The sequence below is a fragment of the Pimephales promelas genome, chromosome 23 (genome assembly GCF_988280905.1).
Source record: "Pimephales promelas chromosome 23, fPimPro1.hap1.1, whole genome shotgun sequence".
Lineage (NCBI taxonomy): Eukaryota > Metazoa > Chordata > Actinopteri > Cypriniformes > Leuciscidae > Pimephales > Pimephales promelas.
Window position 1 is genome coordinate 26,106,893 of NC_142791.1, and position 15,402 is coordinate 26,122,294.

At 37.1% G+C, this 15,402-nt stretch overlaps 2 protein-coding genes across 2 annotated transcripts; one reads left to right on the forward strand and one right to left on the reverse strand.

The window, feature by feature from the left end:
- The first annotated feature begins 753 nt into the window (after positions 1-753).
- On the forward strand, positions 754-8,325 carry LOC120482883 (non-selective voltage-gated ion channel VDAC2). Its single transcript, XM_039677607.2, has 9 exons — positions 754-893; positions 1,677-1,745; positions 1,821-1,870; positions 3,054-3,206; positions 5,881-5,933; positions 6,008-6,229; positions 6,801-6,951; positions 7,222-7,279; positions 7,698-8,325. The coding sequence occupies exons 2-9, from the start codon at positions 1,679-1,681 to the stop codon at positions 7,787-7,789; spliced, it is 846 nt and encodes a 281-aa protein (XP_039533541.2). The 5' UTR covers positions 754-893; positions 1,677-1,678; the 3' UTR covers positions 7,790-8,325.
- A 388-nt stretch (positions 8,326-8,713) lies between these two features.
- On the reverse strand, positions 8,714-14,313 carry tor4aa (torsin family 4, member Aa). Its single transcript, XM_039675389.2, has 2 exons — positions 14,173-14,313; positions 8,714-10,749 (listed from the first exon to the last, which is right to left on the reverse strand). The coding sequence occupies exon 2, from the start codon at positions 10,747-10,749 to the stop codon at positions 9,517-9,519; it is 1,233 nt and encodes a 410-aa protein (XP_039531323.2). The 5' UTR covers positions 14,173-14,313; the 3' UTR covers positions 8,714-9,516.
- Between the last annotated feature and the right edge of the window lie 1,089 nt (positions 14,314-15,402).

Genomic DNA, 15,402 nt, shown 5'->3' on the forward strand with positions numbered 1-15,402 from the left:
CCATAAACTTTACATATGTTGTTTTTGCAAACTTTATAAACGAAACTTGTATTAATTTTATTAGAAGATAGGCCTACACATTTTTTACCATCTTAAATTTCACGCGCTTTTAAGTTGCAGCGATTTGTTAAAAAAAGTCAGACACTTCAATCTTTTTCGTTTTGCTATAAACAATTAATTAATTATTAGTAGTATATATATAATTGTGTGTGTGTGTGTGTGTGTGTGTGTGAGAGAGAGAGAGAGAGAGAGAGAGAGAGAGAGAGAGAGAGAGAGAGAGAGAGAGAGAGAGAGAGAGAGAGAGAGAGAGAGAGAGAGAGATCAAAGCAGCATTATGTGAATGTGAGGACATCTGCTGGTATGTGTTCGTATGTGTTTTTGAATAATAATGGTGGAGCAGTGATGTTAATGCTAATGGTCCTTCACTCTCACTGTAAACTTCTGCTTTCTCTCATTTGCCTGCATTTAGAGCTTTAATGCATGAGTTTATGAGAATAACAATAAACATGACAAATTAGCCTACTGCATATCAAACCCGAGTACAAAACCAATCAAAACGTAATGGTGACCTAAAAATTGCTAAAAAATTATTGTAGTTTGGTGGAGATTAAAGTTACAATAAAGTGAACACTCTGTTTTTTTTATAAAAAATAAAAATAAAATAATAATAATAATAATAATACACTTTTCCTTTTATTTTATGTGTATTTTTTCCAGGGACTTTTATTTGGAAATCGTTTTCGTGACGCCCGTGCGCATGCGCAGTTTGTCTCCTTCACTTTGTCCTGTAGCTGAGTGTCAAATCTTCTGAAACACAGGACACTCAAAAGCTTCTGCTTATTTAGCATCATCATTTTATTTTTGTCTCAACAGCAACAACAACAACATCCTCGGTATGAATTTATCATCGTGTTTTCACTAGATTGCAACTTTAAATCACGCGGCTTTAAATATAATTGACCCAGTTAGTTGTGTAGTGTTGTTGTTATAGCAGCATGTGTTAGTTACTGAGAGACAGACACCAGCTCCTTTGCACTATATCCCACCTTCATTCCCAGTAAAACACTTTTTCCTAGTCAGATTTGTACATTTTGTGCTGTTAAATACCCTTTATATTGATTAAATGTGCAGCATTTAAGACTTTCTGCATATGATTAGATTATCAAGCTTGAAATCCCGCCCCCTCATGAATACACATGCTGAGCTGTTTTCTTTGCCTCTCATGTTTGTCAGTAATGCAAATTTGCTATTTTACTTATAGAAGGCGTTTCTTCTGTATTACAGCATACTGTCATGTCACTTAACAGACAACTTTTTTTTGAGGTGTCATAGGTGTGTTTAATGCCTTAAAAGCATGCAATTAAAAAACCCTCACTGATATAATCATGTAAAAATAGATGCACAGTAAAGTTCTCAGAATACAATTCAAAACAATGTTTTACTGTGTTCATAGACGACATGAGTTGGGAGTCAGAAACAGGACAGGTTACTTTACAAGGCTAGAAAATGAACAACTATATTCACAATCACACTGTGGGTTTGCTTACTGATTATGCAGTTTTGTGGGTTTGCTCTATCTGCGGTTTGATCCCCTGTTTATTCTACTTGTGCAGTTTTTTACATATGACATGATGATACTATGACATTTCGATATTTCCCTCTGGTTTATACATCAGATATGGCTGTTCCTCCTGCGTACTCAGACCTGGGAAAAGCGGCCAAGGACATCTTCAGCAAGGGTTACGGTAAGAAAACTCACTCCGCACTCCTAAAGACGATTTGCATTGTACAGTAATTCATGTGCTTGTTTTTGTTTGCAGGGTTTGGGATTGTTAAATTGGACCTCAAGACTAAATCTCAAAATGGAGTGGTGAGTTAGTTGTTGATTTATTTGTAGCGCTGTGAGATTCACCTGAAAACATGTTGCCCAACAAAATATATATTTTGCATGAAAAAAGTCTATTTTTAGGACACTTCGATTTCTATAACGAGCAGATTTCATTACTGACACATTTTTTATGTTTTTGATGCATCATTTTGGGAAATGCATTTAGATGGTAAGATTATTGTCGGGGCGTTTGTGTGATTTGACAAGTTTCGTGTGGTCACCATCACGCATCATTTACCATACAGACGGAACTGCTGGTTTATCTTGATGTCAGTTATCTGTGGGAAACTATTTTTACGTCGTGTGTGTATTCGTTATTTGAATCATCTCTTTCTGACTACACACCCGACGTGAATTGAGTCGCATCCCATCAGCCCTGTGTTTCTGGGTCACATTCAAATAAACTTAATTCTGTCACATCACTCGCCATCTGTCATCCGATAATGTCTCGAGCCACCTGCTCATACATTTCAGCACAAGAGTACTGCTTTTATTCATCATTTTATGAGTTTATAATAAAGCACCAATGTAGAGTTTCTGACCGATTCTTTTAGCTGATAGTTACAGGGTTGTCAGTTATTGATAACTAAAGCTAAAATAATTAAAAATCACTTCGCTAATTGATAAAATGTTAAATAAAATAAAATGTAAATATCAGATAAATTTAAACAAATATTAGAAATATGTTTGACTTGAAATACTTAGATTGCTAAAGCTTATACTGAAAAAAACAAAATTAAAAACTAATGAAAACGAGTAAAACCTTAACTAAAAAAAGAAAAAAAGTCATTCAAAATGGTTAAATAATCCTAAATAACAATTAAATGTCCAAATATCAACTGATGAATTGCCCTTGCTGATATAGATTATAAATTATTCAGAAATAAAAGTAATGATTATATCAGAAATAAAAATAATAATTTTGCTTGACAAATAATATCCAATATTATCCATCTACACTATTTTTTTTTAAAGTGAAATTACAAACTTTGGAAACTTCAAAATCAGGCATTAAAACAATAATATACAGCTCACAAATGGGCAAATAAAACCTTTTACAAATAAACCTGTTTTGTAACATGTACAAATAAAAAAAAAAACGAATTATAGCTGGGCACAGACATATGCCTAAATGTTTCTTCTTATTAATAAAAATCAACTGCAGGAGTTCAACACATCTGGATCCACCAACACGGACACGGGAAAAGCCGGCGGGAGTTTGGAGACCAAGTATAAAATGAAGGATCTAGGATTGAGTTTGAACCAGAAGTGGAACACGGACAACATGCTCAGTACAGAAGTCTCTGTGGAGGACCAGGTCAGTAGATCAAACTCTCGACATGACCTTCGACCCCTTTGAGTTGCATAGGATGTGATCAAAATGGTTCGTTTGCAGAGTAGCATTAAAATGGTAACTGTGATTATGCCAAGTAAGACATGCTCCTGAATCCTGAATATTTTGTTGATCCAGGAACAACATTCCTAGCAAAATAGTGAAATCTGGTCTAGATAGTGCAAAGACATTTCTATAAAGAAAAAAAGATCTGTTTCACCGACTATTTATGACAAATCTGTTTAATGCATTTTTTATATTTCACATTAAGATTTTCGAACCAGCACGTTATGGAAAAGGACAGCATTGACTTTTAGAAAATGAGAATTTTCTAAGACAATATAGGTGCCGTTGTCCCTTTTTACACAAGGCTGTAAGGCTGTTTTTTTCCCCCTGGCCTGATAACTCCCACTTGCGAGTATATATCTCACAATTCTGAGAAAAGATGTCAGAATTTCGAGATACAAACTTGCAATAATGTGTTATAAAGTCAGAATTGCAAGATGTAAACTCGCAATTCTGAGAAAATCTTTTTTTTCTCGCAATTGCGACTTTTATTTCTCAGAATTGCCACTTTATATCTCGCAATTGTGACTTTATTTCTCAGAATTGCCACTTAATACAGTATCTCGCAATTGCATCTTTATTTCTCAGAATTGCGACTTTATATCTCACAATTGCGACTTTATTTCTCAGAATTGCGACTTTCTATCTCGCAATTGCGACTTTATTTCTCAGAATTGCGACTTTCTATCTCGCAATTGCGATTTTTTCTCAGAATTGCGACTTTCTATCTAGCAATTGCGACTTTTTTCTCAGAATTGCGAAATTTATATCTTGCTATTGCGACTTTATTACTCAGAATTGCGACTTTATATCTTGCAATTTCGACTTTTTTTCTCAGAATTGCGAAATTTATATCTCACTATTGCGACTTTATTTTTCAGAATTGCGACTTTATATCTCACAATTGCGACTTTATTTCTCAGAATTGCGACTTTATATCTCGCAATTGCGACTTTATTTTTCAGAATTGCGACTTTATATCTCGCAATCGCGACTTTTCTCAGAATTGCGACTTTATATCTCGCAATTGCGAGTTTTTTTCTCAGAATTGCGAAATGTATATCTTGCTATTGCAACTTTATTTCTCAGAATTGCGACTTTATATCTCGCAATTGCGACTTTTTCTCAGAATTGCGACTTTATATCTCGCAATTGCGACTTTATTTTTCAGAATTGCGACTTTATATCTCACAATTGCGACTTTATTTCTCAGAATTGCGACTTTATTTTTTCAGAATTGCGACTTTATATCTTGCAATTCTGAATTCATATCTCGCAATTGTGAGATAAAAAGTCGCAATTTTTTTTATTCAGTGGTGGAAACAAGCTTCCATACAAAGCAGCTTCACAGTGATAACATGAATTTATACAGACAGTCCATGTCTACCTTAAGTAAGTCAGATCAATGATATAGTTAAACATTATATGTCCCCAACTAAGCACGTCAATAACCAAGGCAACAGTGGCAAGGAGCCAAAACTCCTTCAGGGACAGAATGGAGAAAAAATCCACACACTCCTCCTTCTTTCCCTTAATGAGTGAACAGGAAGAAAAAGCTTCGGTTCTGACATCAATACTTGTGTCTTTTGCCTTAGATACGTTAAGCTGCTAACAGGCATCATCACACCATATTACAAAATCATTAACAACTGAGCCGTGGGAAGTTTCTCACAATGACTGTCTCGTCTGTATTTACTTGTGCAGTCATTTACAGCATATGTAAAATACACAAAGGAGACAAAACACGCGCTTGAGGAGAACCTGTAGATGTAATCAGGGGAGCTGAAAGACTACCGTTTACTCTTACTCTTTCAGCTAAAGTCTAAAACCCAACCAGTTAAATTAAGATCAAGCCAAAATTGGGAATTAACTCATCTACTAAAATATGGGGTTGTAAGGGATTAAAAGCAGATGAAAAATCTATAAATAAAAGCTTAAAGGGATAGTTCACTTTGAAATAAATGTTTGGTGTGTTTCAGCTTACCTCAAGGGCATCCAAGATGTAGGTGTCTTTGTTTCCACAGTATTTTCAATTTTGATATTTTTAGGTCAAACCGTTCTTGTCTGTCAGTCATATAATGGAGGTCTATGGTCACCACCTTAAAGAGCATGCACAGAGAAGTCCAAATTAAACATGATTTAATGACTGTAAATGTAAGTACACATTGATGGCCTAAGACACGAAACGAGCGGTTTGTGTGAGAAAACGAACAGTATTTATATCGTTTTTACCTTGTGTAACCACAGCCACGTCCAAGTGATCTGAGGGCGTGGGCGCTTTGTGGCTGTGGTTACAAGAGTTAAAAACGATTTAAATACTGTTCATTTTTCAAAATGAACTATCCCTTTTACAAGCGATAAGTGTGTCTTCAAAAAAGTAAATACAGTATAACTACTAATAACACCTGTAAGTTCATCAATATCCGTGCAAAACATTCTGTGGTTTTTCTCTTGTCCCTCAAATCTGATTGGTTGATCGGAATGTTGTTCCAGGTTTAACACAGATGTTGATCCAGGAACTTACTGTATTCCACTTGTTGAAATCACATTCAGCGCAATGCATCTTGTGTCTTTTGTTGTGTTGTCTCCTCAGCTTGTACAAGGGTTGAAAGTGGCCCTGGATACGTCTTTTGTCCCAAACACGAGGTGAGCTGTTAGTGTCTGACGCATCAAGGTCGGTTTGATGATTTTGTTCTTTGACAGTGTTATTTTTTCTTTAGTAAGAAAAGCGGTAAACTGAAGACCGGCTACAAGCGTGAGTTTGTCAACGTGAGCTGTGACATTGACTTTGAGGGTCCGGTCGTGCACTCTTCAGCGGTTCTGGGATACGAAGGCTGGCTCGCGGGCTACCAGATGGCGTTCGACACAGCCAAGTCCAAACTGGTGCAAAATAACTTTGCTCTGGGATACAAGACCGGAGACTTCCAGCTTCACACCAACGTGTAAGAATCAGAGAAAACAACAGAAACAGCTGATTAGGGGTTTTAAAGTTGGCATGTATGCAAACATAAGTAACTTGATCCTAAATAATTAGTTAATTAAAGACTCGAGAGTTAAACTCAAGTAAAAGTAGGGCTGTCAAACGATTAATCGCATCCAAAATTAAAGTTTGTGCTTACATAATATATGTGGGTGCACTGGGTATAATTATTTTGTATATAAATATATAAACACAAATGTTTCTTGAGCAGCAAATCATCATATTAGAGTGATTTCTGAAGGATCATGTGACACTGAAGACTGGAGAAATGATGCTGAAAATCACAGGAATAAATTACATTTTAAAACATATTCTCATAGAAAACAGTCATTTTAAAGTGTAATAATATTTTACAATTTTTACAGTATTTTTGATTAAATAAATGCAGCCTTGATGAGCATAAGAGACTTCTCTCAGAAATATTAAAAGAAAATCTGAATTTATTCCAAACTTTTGAACTGTAGCATTGAGTGCTAGTGAGGATAGATAGATAGTACATGTTGTAGATGAACTGTGTCGTCATGTGTCACCAGTAATGACGGAGCCGAGTTTGGAGGATCAATCTATCAGAAGGTGAACGATCAGCTGGAGACGGCCATCACTTTGGCCTGGACCACCGGCAGCAACAGCACGCGCTTCGGGATTGCTGCAAAGTACCAGCTAGATAAAGACGCCTCGTTGACTGTAAGTTTACAATCTTTACACACAAATGCTTGGCCAATGCATTGCAAGAAGCATGTGGTTCGGTTGCATATAACAGCAATGTGAAGAATGCAAATGCACACGCGCGTCACATTATTCTGACACATTCTGCAACAACACATGAAACTAGAAGCATTTGCATACATTTCGTAAATTGCTTCACCTGCCTTTAAATGCATGGAAGCTATATTACATTTTTAAAGCTTGGAATGACCAACCTGACTTTGATTTATCATTATTTTCTTATAACAGGCCAAAGTGAACAATTCCAGTCTGATTGGAGTTGGTTACACTCAGAGTCTTCGACCTGGTAAACATGTTATAATTGTTTATGATCTCTTATATGTAAACTAGGCACAGTTTGTGAATTTTCCATTTGCACAGAATACTCGATGACATTTGCCAAAACGCTGCTTATCCATCCACAATGCAATGCATTTGAGTGAAGAATGAGGCAAAGTGATTTTTAATTTGATTAATTAATGTTAATTATTCTTTATAATATAGATTATTAAATGCAATTCATTTTTTTTTTTATTTCACTGAATTAAACATGCAACATAGTGGAAGAATGTAAAACAAATAGTTTAAAATGTTTACTGTTGCAATATACATTTTCACAAAACACAGCATTTTTTCATGAATGTACATGCAGCACACTAGTTCTTCATTCTAAAGATGTTTTCACTAGTGTTATAGATGTTTATTAACCTTTTCTCATTGTCAAGGGGTGAAACTCACTCTCTCGGCCCTCATCGATGGAAAAAACTTCAACACCGGCGGACACAAGGTCGGACTGGGTTTTGAGCTGGAAGCGTAGCTGCCGTAGTGCAAAAGACACTGAAGACGATGTCATCCCTCACACCCCTCCTGAATCACACAAGCACTCGATGACTAACAACACTTAGCGGCATGTTGATGGTTTTAGGAGCAGAGTGATTCGATCTCAACCGGCCGTAACATGTGACCTTCTAAGGGAAAAATTATTGCTAATTTATTTAATGAAGGTCGTTTATTTACGTAGAGCCAAAAAACACAAGTAGTGGTAGATTTGCAAGCATTTGGAGTGTTTCTCTGGAGATGCTAAGCGCTTACATTTGTTTTATCGCATTGATGAGTTGAAGATCAGAAATTGCATGATGGTAGTGGGTTATTTCTCACGATAGAGCTTATAGAGCTTACAGGAAACCAACAAAATAGCGTGTGTTTTTTTTTTAGAGCGTGCAACACTTTCTTATACACTCATTTACAGTTAGAAAGCGACTCTGTATTGTGTGAAAAATGCTGCTTGCAACCCACTTTTCTGGTGTACAAAAGAGCAATTTGATCATTAAACACTCTATGGGCACATTTCAATGCATTGTACATACCAAATGCTTTTCACACACACACACACACTCTCTCTAATTTTACAATTTTCTTGGTCTTTTTACCTAATTTTTCCAGTGGAAATTGAGAAATTCTAATAAACAAAGTACGATTGAATATTGTTTTGTTGTAGCCCTCAAACCGTATTCACTTCATAGCCCTTAATCCTGTAATTGTGGACAAATGTTGGCAGAGAGGACTTTACATATTATAAATGTTATATCACTGTCTTCGATAAAGTTTTGTCGATCCATTTATGCTGTTTATTTTTATTTTGGGGCTATTTTTGAATTTATTTACTTCAAAATACCATATTTTCGATGTAAATTATGCTTATTTTTAATTTTAATCTTTTATATATATATATATATATATATATATATATATATATATATATATCATTCCAATAAGTTCTTAGAGCTAAAACCTAAAGATGAAGTGACTTTGCTGTCTTATTTTGGCTTATTTTAGAATGCTCTAAATTACAGTTTTTCCCATTCATTTCTATGGGTGCCCATTTTTGACCCAAATACAAGATTAAGGAGTTTTTTTTTCACCCACTTAACATTGTAGAATTGAGTCCAAAAAAAAATATGTATCAAGGGATATTAGATCAATTATCATTAAAATATTAGATCAAGGGAAGTATTTTTTAAAAATAAATCAACACTATTTTAGGGTTAAAAAAGAAAAGAGCTGTTAGTCACAGCTGTGCTTGTTTCATGGACCTGCTTCACAGTAAGTGTATGAGGACGAATACACGACCGCTCAAAAGTTTGGGGTCAGTACTTTTTTCTTGAAAGAAATTAATACTTTTATTCAGCAAGGATGCATAAAAATTGATCAAAAATGATTAAGACATTTATAATGTACAAAAGATTTGTTTCTAATAAATGCTTTTCTTTTGAACTTTCATCTGTTTTTTGGGGGTTTTCAACGTTTTTTGTGGTTTCATCGTTTCCATAAAAATAAATAACATTTTTAAATATATTTTGTTATATTTACGCAGCTTTTACTGCACATTTAATTAAATGGTTCATTCAAACACATTAAAAATTCTTACCGACCCCAAACTTTTGACCAGTTGTGTATGTACAAAAAAAATATGTTGAATACACACTGAAATTAAATATCATGGAAGAGCTCCACATGTTGCTCATCTGCACGGCAGATTTAGTTTCAGAGAAGGTTCACTTTTGCCACAACCTGCCTGCATCCAGTCTGAGAAAACTGCTGTTCGCCAATTATATAGTACGATAGTTCTTCTGCGAGTCTTTCCACGTGTGGTCGATCCGGGTAAAACCCTTCCCTGGACATCTCGTCGATAAAACACTCCATCACGTGGCTCTTCTCTAAAAGCATGAATGGTAAGAACTCTGCTTCCAAAAATAGCATGTGGTGTCCTTGAAGGTAACTGCGTAACCAAGGTGTCAGTTCCTGACTCAAGCTCAGACGCCCTGAGACGGAGACGCTGGAGTTGTGCAGGACGAACTTGGTGATATCTTCGTGTCCCAGGTTGCTGATGAGGATGTAGATGGCATTTAAGTATTCGTTGTTGTTTTGGGAATGAATTAGGTCTCGCAACGTGTCCAGCAACTCCCTGGGCATGTGTTCCACCTCGTCGAAGATGAAAACCGGTATCTTCTCCGATTCCTCAGCTTGTGTGACTATTTCAGAGACTTGAGAGTCCAGAGATTTGGTGCATTGTGGGATATCGTCATCTGTCGGGCAATGGTGCAGCACAAAGTACTGCATCACCAACTCGTCGCCAACAACCGAGCGGAAATGCTGAGCCAGTAGTCGCCCAACGTGGCTCTTCCCAACTCCGCTAGGTCCATGAAACGACAACACTAAAGGTTTGTTGTGTACATAAGTTGACAAATAATCATGTAAATGACCCAGAAGGCGCTCCGTCACTTCCTGTTGGCCAAACACTTCCCGTTTAATGGTCTTCTCCAGGCCTTCTAGGTCATATCTGAGCACGTGGTCGTCCAAGTTCTCGATGGCGTTGTAAATCTGTAGAAAGACGATGACGAACAACAAGTACAGGCAGCTCTTTGCTCGGCTGCTCTCTTTCGTGGGTACGGCTCTCAAACTGTTGCTCGGATACAAGACTCGACCCTTCCTCTTTTTCTTTCGCTTGCGTGGGGAAAGAAGGGGGTTGCTGGTTACAGGCTCGTAAAGATTGTCGAAGGTGAAAACCTTTGGGCTGGTGGACCGCGAGGAACCGAAGCTCTGGGACGACACCGCCGCGATCTCCAGACGGCGTTTCTTCATGGCCAGGTACTTCTGGCGGATGCGCACCATGGTGCGTACGCTTGAGGAGAACTGGGAGAAACTCGCCACGCCATTTTCCTTCGTCTCTTTCGGTTGGTCCCCTCTCAGCCTGTCACTTGGGTCTTGTTCTCCCATCTGTGGAAAGCAATGCAGAAATGTATCAAATGAGACAGAGCTGGAGAATTTGAGTAAACACCATGCAAATAAAAAATTATTTGAATGTCCACTGTAAACATTTATCCAACTAGTTTTTACAGGATTTTCCAGCCTGGGAAATAGTGGCAATGCAATATGCATTCAAACAATGAACGATTGATTAAAGGAGTAGTTCACTTTACACTTTAAAAAAAACTTTTGCTGATAATTTACTCACCCCCATGTCATCCAAGATGTCCACGTCTTTATTTCTTCAGTTGAAAAGAAATGAAGGTTTTTGATGAAAACATTCCAGGATTTTCTCCATATAATGGACTTCAATGGGGTCCAAACGGTTCAAGGTCCAAATGAGAGTTTCAGTGCAGCTTCAAAAGGGCTTTAAACGACACCAGACGATGAATACGGGTCTTATCTAGGACCCTTCGAGTCATGACTCGAAAAAAGATTCGTTCGTTTTGATGAACAGGAGAGTCAGAGCAAGGCGAGCATATGAGCTTATAAAACTTAAACTTTTTATTTATTTTTAAATGACTGATCGTTTCGCTTGATAAGACCCTTATTCATTGTCTGGTGTCGTTTAAAGCTGCACTGAAACTCTCATTTGGACCTTGCACAGTTTGGTTCCCATTGAAGTCCATTATATGGAGAAAAATGCTGGAATGTTTTAATCAAAAACCTTCATTTCTTTTCGACTGAAGAATGGCTGAATGGACATCTTGGATGACATGGGGGTGAGTAAATTATCAGCAAATTTTTTTTTAAAGTGAACTACTTCTTTAAACTGTTTAATTGAACTAAAATTAAACATTTTGTTTCAAGGTTTATTTCTGTTCCACTAGCAACAATCTGCAGTAAAATGGCTATGAAACAATTTCACCAGATGAACTGAATAGTTCTATTTGGAAGGAATGAATCATTTTGGTGATTTTGTAGGGGAGTTAATCTGCATAGAAATTAATAAAACAAATTACAATCATAAATACAATGGAACAAAGATACAAATGAAATAAACAGTTTTTATAGCTAAGTCTAACTGCATTGTCTTGACTGTATACATTTAATATAGGTTATCTTTGTTAAAGCTACAAAAGTGATTTTCTCTTTGTAATTTGTTTCATTTATCATTAAAACATCAGAGTAAAAAAAAAAAAAATAGAAGAGAACAGTACATCACGGTTGTTTAAACCAATGAGCATTCAGCTGTGTTGTCAACAACATGATGATTCCCATCATGCTTTTGATCAACACTGCAACTGTACGCATCAGCATGACATCAGAGCAAGGCGGACCACACTCGGACACATTTCTAACCGGCATGCATTTCGCGGTGATCGGGTCTGTGCAGATTTTACTCATCTCAAACAAGCCTAATGTCTCTCAGCCATCTCTCTTTTTACAATCTTTACATCTCCTCGCTCACTTTCTCTCCTCCCCCATCACTTGTGAACACACCCCCTACTGCTGATTGGCTAGTGTGTTGTGCCCCTCTGTCCAATAGAGTGCCGAAGTTACGACGTCACTCTGTGGGCCAAAACGCGGAAGTGAGTTAGCATTTAGCACTCCCGGTTCCCTCGCTCTAAAGTCTATGGGATTTTTGAATGGGTTTTTGCTAAATTGCCTGAAATAAGGTCTGTGGTGAACAAAGCCTCTAAATATTTTCACGTTTTGATCTATGACATAGAACACAGTTATAACCTGCTTGTGGTTTTTTAAACTTTATGTAGGCTTCAAAATGTATACATTTTGGATTAACTAGTAAAGATTATCTTGATAGACAAAACGTGTAAGGGTCACATCTCTTTGTTGAACACAGATCTTATTTTTTGCGATTTTCCAAAAGTCTATGGGGAAAATGCATTGCTTTTCGATCGATCCCATGCGCCGCTAGCTGCCGAGTTGTCCTACAAAGTGACGTCATCACTTCGGCATTCTATTCAATGGCGTTTCTCAGAAATTGGTTACTGCACCTTTAAAAATTAGGGTCCTTTTATATCGTCATTTCTGGAAACTTCTTATTCCACAAAAGGTTCTTTATAGTGGAAAAAACAATGTTCACTGATACGTTCTTTGGGGAACCCAAAGTGTTTTTTCAATAGCATTTCTGTGAAAACCACCAGTAACACTTTACAATAAGGTTCGTTAGTTAACATTAGTTAATATGAACTAATAATGAATAGCACATATACAGCATTTGTTAATCTTTGTTAATGTTATTTTCAACATTTACTAATACTTGATTAAAATCTTGCTAACATTAGTTAATGCTAACATGAACAAATGATGAACAGCTGTGTTTTCATGAACTAACATTAACAAAGATGAACAGTAACAAATGTATTGCTCATGGTTAGTGCATGTTAGTAAATACATTAACTAATGTTAACTAATAAACCTTATTGTAAAGTGTTACCAAACCACCTTTTGGAAACTTTTTTTAACTTGTAATTTATTTAGCACGCTCACCTCAAAGTAATCGCATTTCCTGAATAACTCTCAATGTAAAACTGCCTGTATCTTAAACACATGCATAATAATATTAAAAAATAGCGGTTTCAAGTTTGATTTCTGTTCCACAAGCAGCAACAAAAAGTGCAAATGCCGACTGTTTTTTAGCGCCCTGACCAATTGTGAGTTTGGAGCACGACCAAACCAAACCAAACATGCCACAAAAAATGAGAAGGAATTGGACGTTTCTGCTTCTGCATTGTGATGCATATTGCGCCTTTATTCTGGTGCATTTGACAGTTTGCATTTGCCCACAAAACGAATATGCAAGAATGAAGGGATGTGGCAATATCATTCATTATTTTCCAGCTGCATTCACCTCGCGTGGAAGCTGAAAGTCATAGCGTTTACAACTACACACATGCAAATTATACTCCATTTAAACAAGTTTCATCTGCAACAAAACCAACAAAAGAGCTCACTTTCATGAAAATGCATACTATTGTCTGACCATCAAGTATCAAATGACAAATCGTGCAGATTCTTGCTCCTAAGAGGCTTCTCTCTGTTTGCCCCAACAATGAAACCTGCAGAAATGTGTGTTTCACCTTAAAACTTGTGAAAACGGTATATTTAAACACAAACGTTATAGGTACAACATTCCACACATTCTGCTTTTCCTGGAAAAAAAGATGTGGTTTCCTTCCTGGAAATCCTTTCCACACACCCCTTTTAGGAGAACAGGGGTAAAAACACTGCTTCGGATCAAGTTGCAAGCTGGACGTCTCCCACAGCTCTTAAGTGCGTTTGCAAAGACCACTTAAATAAAGGAAGTTCAGCAAGAGGAGACAGTTGCTTCAGCTGCACTGGTTACTGCAATACTGCTATCAGATGCAACAGGAAGACATATAAAACTTGAGTAGGGCCAAACGCATTATACAAATGGAGTTGGCTTACCTTCAGTAAACACTCTGAATAACAGCTGGAGTGTGGTTTTGAAATATCAAATTCCTCAAGAAGCGTAACTGATGAGGAGAGGAGAGGAAGAGGAGGCGACTTTCCCCACAGTCAGCCAGACGAGCATTAACACGAGAACGCGCTCAGCTCCTCCTCTATCTATCACAGTCAGACCATCCTCTCGACCAAACCACACCCCCCTCACAGTTCCTCCATCAAGCACGATAGAAAAGGTGCGTTCCATTCAACCGTAAGTAAGTGGACTGTGAAGTGGACTTCACAGGGTATTTTGCCATCTTAAGTGAGATTCCAATTCGAAGGGAACGAACATGTACAGTTCGAAGGGCACTACAAACGGCATAGGGAATAAGGGAACATTGATACATCACTTCACAGAAAGTCAATGAAGTCCACTTCAACTGATATGGGAGTAGGGAGCAGTGAACACTTGTGTAGGGACCCTGTCGAATGGAACGCACCTAAAGAAACACACTTCTGGTGCACCTTTGTGGGTTTAAAAATAGCTTACTTCATTGTACGTCATCTCTGAGAAAGAAAGGGAAGTTGAATTGTAGTTGCAATGTTGTTGGTGGAAAGTCGAGTAATTGAATCCAGTGCACGTGTGTAGGTTTACGTAAGCAGCAGAGTTTTTGTTTCATGTCTTTTATGAAGCATTGTGGAGGATTTGGTGAGGGTTTGTACCAGATGACTGTGTGTGTGTGTGAGAGCTGCTGTTTATCAGGGTGGAGTTTGGTGGTTTAGAGTTACAGAGAATGTGACTATGCAAATAAAGCAGCACTTTTACACCTTACAACATAACCTCATATATTAGATGGAGAGAAGATTTTATGAGAGTTTTCATATCTTGGGTGTGTTGCAGTTTTTCACTGTAACATTTTTTAGAATGTTTAGAACGTCTTGAATTTTTACAAGCATTTTTTTTTTAAGTATGTGTACTTCTGTATGCTGTGTTGATGCTTAAATTTACATAAACTGAATTTCAATTTAAAGTCCCACTGAAGTGTGTGCTGGCCTAATTTCCACTGAAACAGGAAGACACACAAACAGCTCCTCCCCTTTTTAAAAATAGCCAATGGTGTTTAGTTTATATCACAGCTCAGCCAGAGCCGTTGAGTTCGGTAAAGCAGTTTCCTTCTAATCTTTAACCGTTTCACCTTCTAATCTCCTCCATTTCACGTTAAAGTTTAGCATTCAGTGTAGAGTTCACTT

Excerpts from the sequence above, each read along its gene's own strand:
- LOC120482883 (XM_039677607.2), top strand. The coding sequence starts at position 1,679 with ATGGCTGTTCCTCCTGCGTACTCAGACCTGGGAAAAGCGGCCAAGGAC. Across the intron at positions 6,230-6,800 it reads TTCCAGCTTCACACCAACGT|TAATGACGGAGCCGAGTTTG; the intron begins GTAAGAATCAGA and ends ATGTGTCACCAG. Across the intron at positions 6,952-7,221 it reads ATAAAGACGCCTCGTTGACT|GCCAAAGTGAACAATTCCAG; the intron begins GTAAGTTTACAA and ends TTCTTATAACAG.
- tor4aa (XM_039675389.2), bottom strand. The coding sequence starts at position 10,749 with ATGGGAGAACAAGACCCAAGTGACAGGCTGAGAGGGGACCAACCGAAA.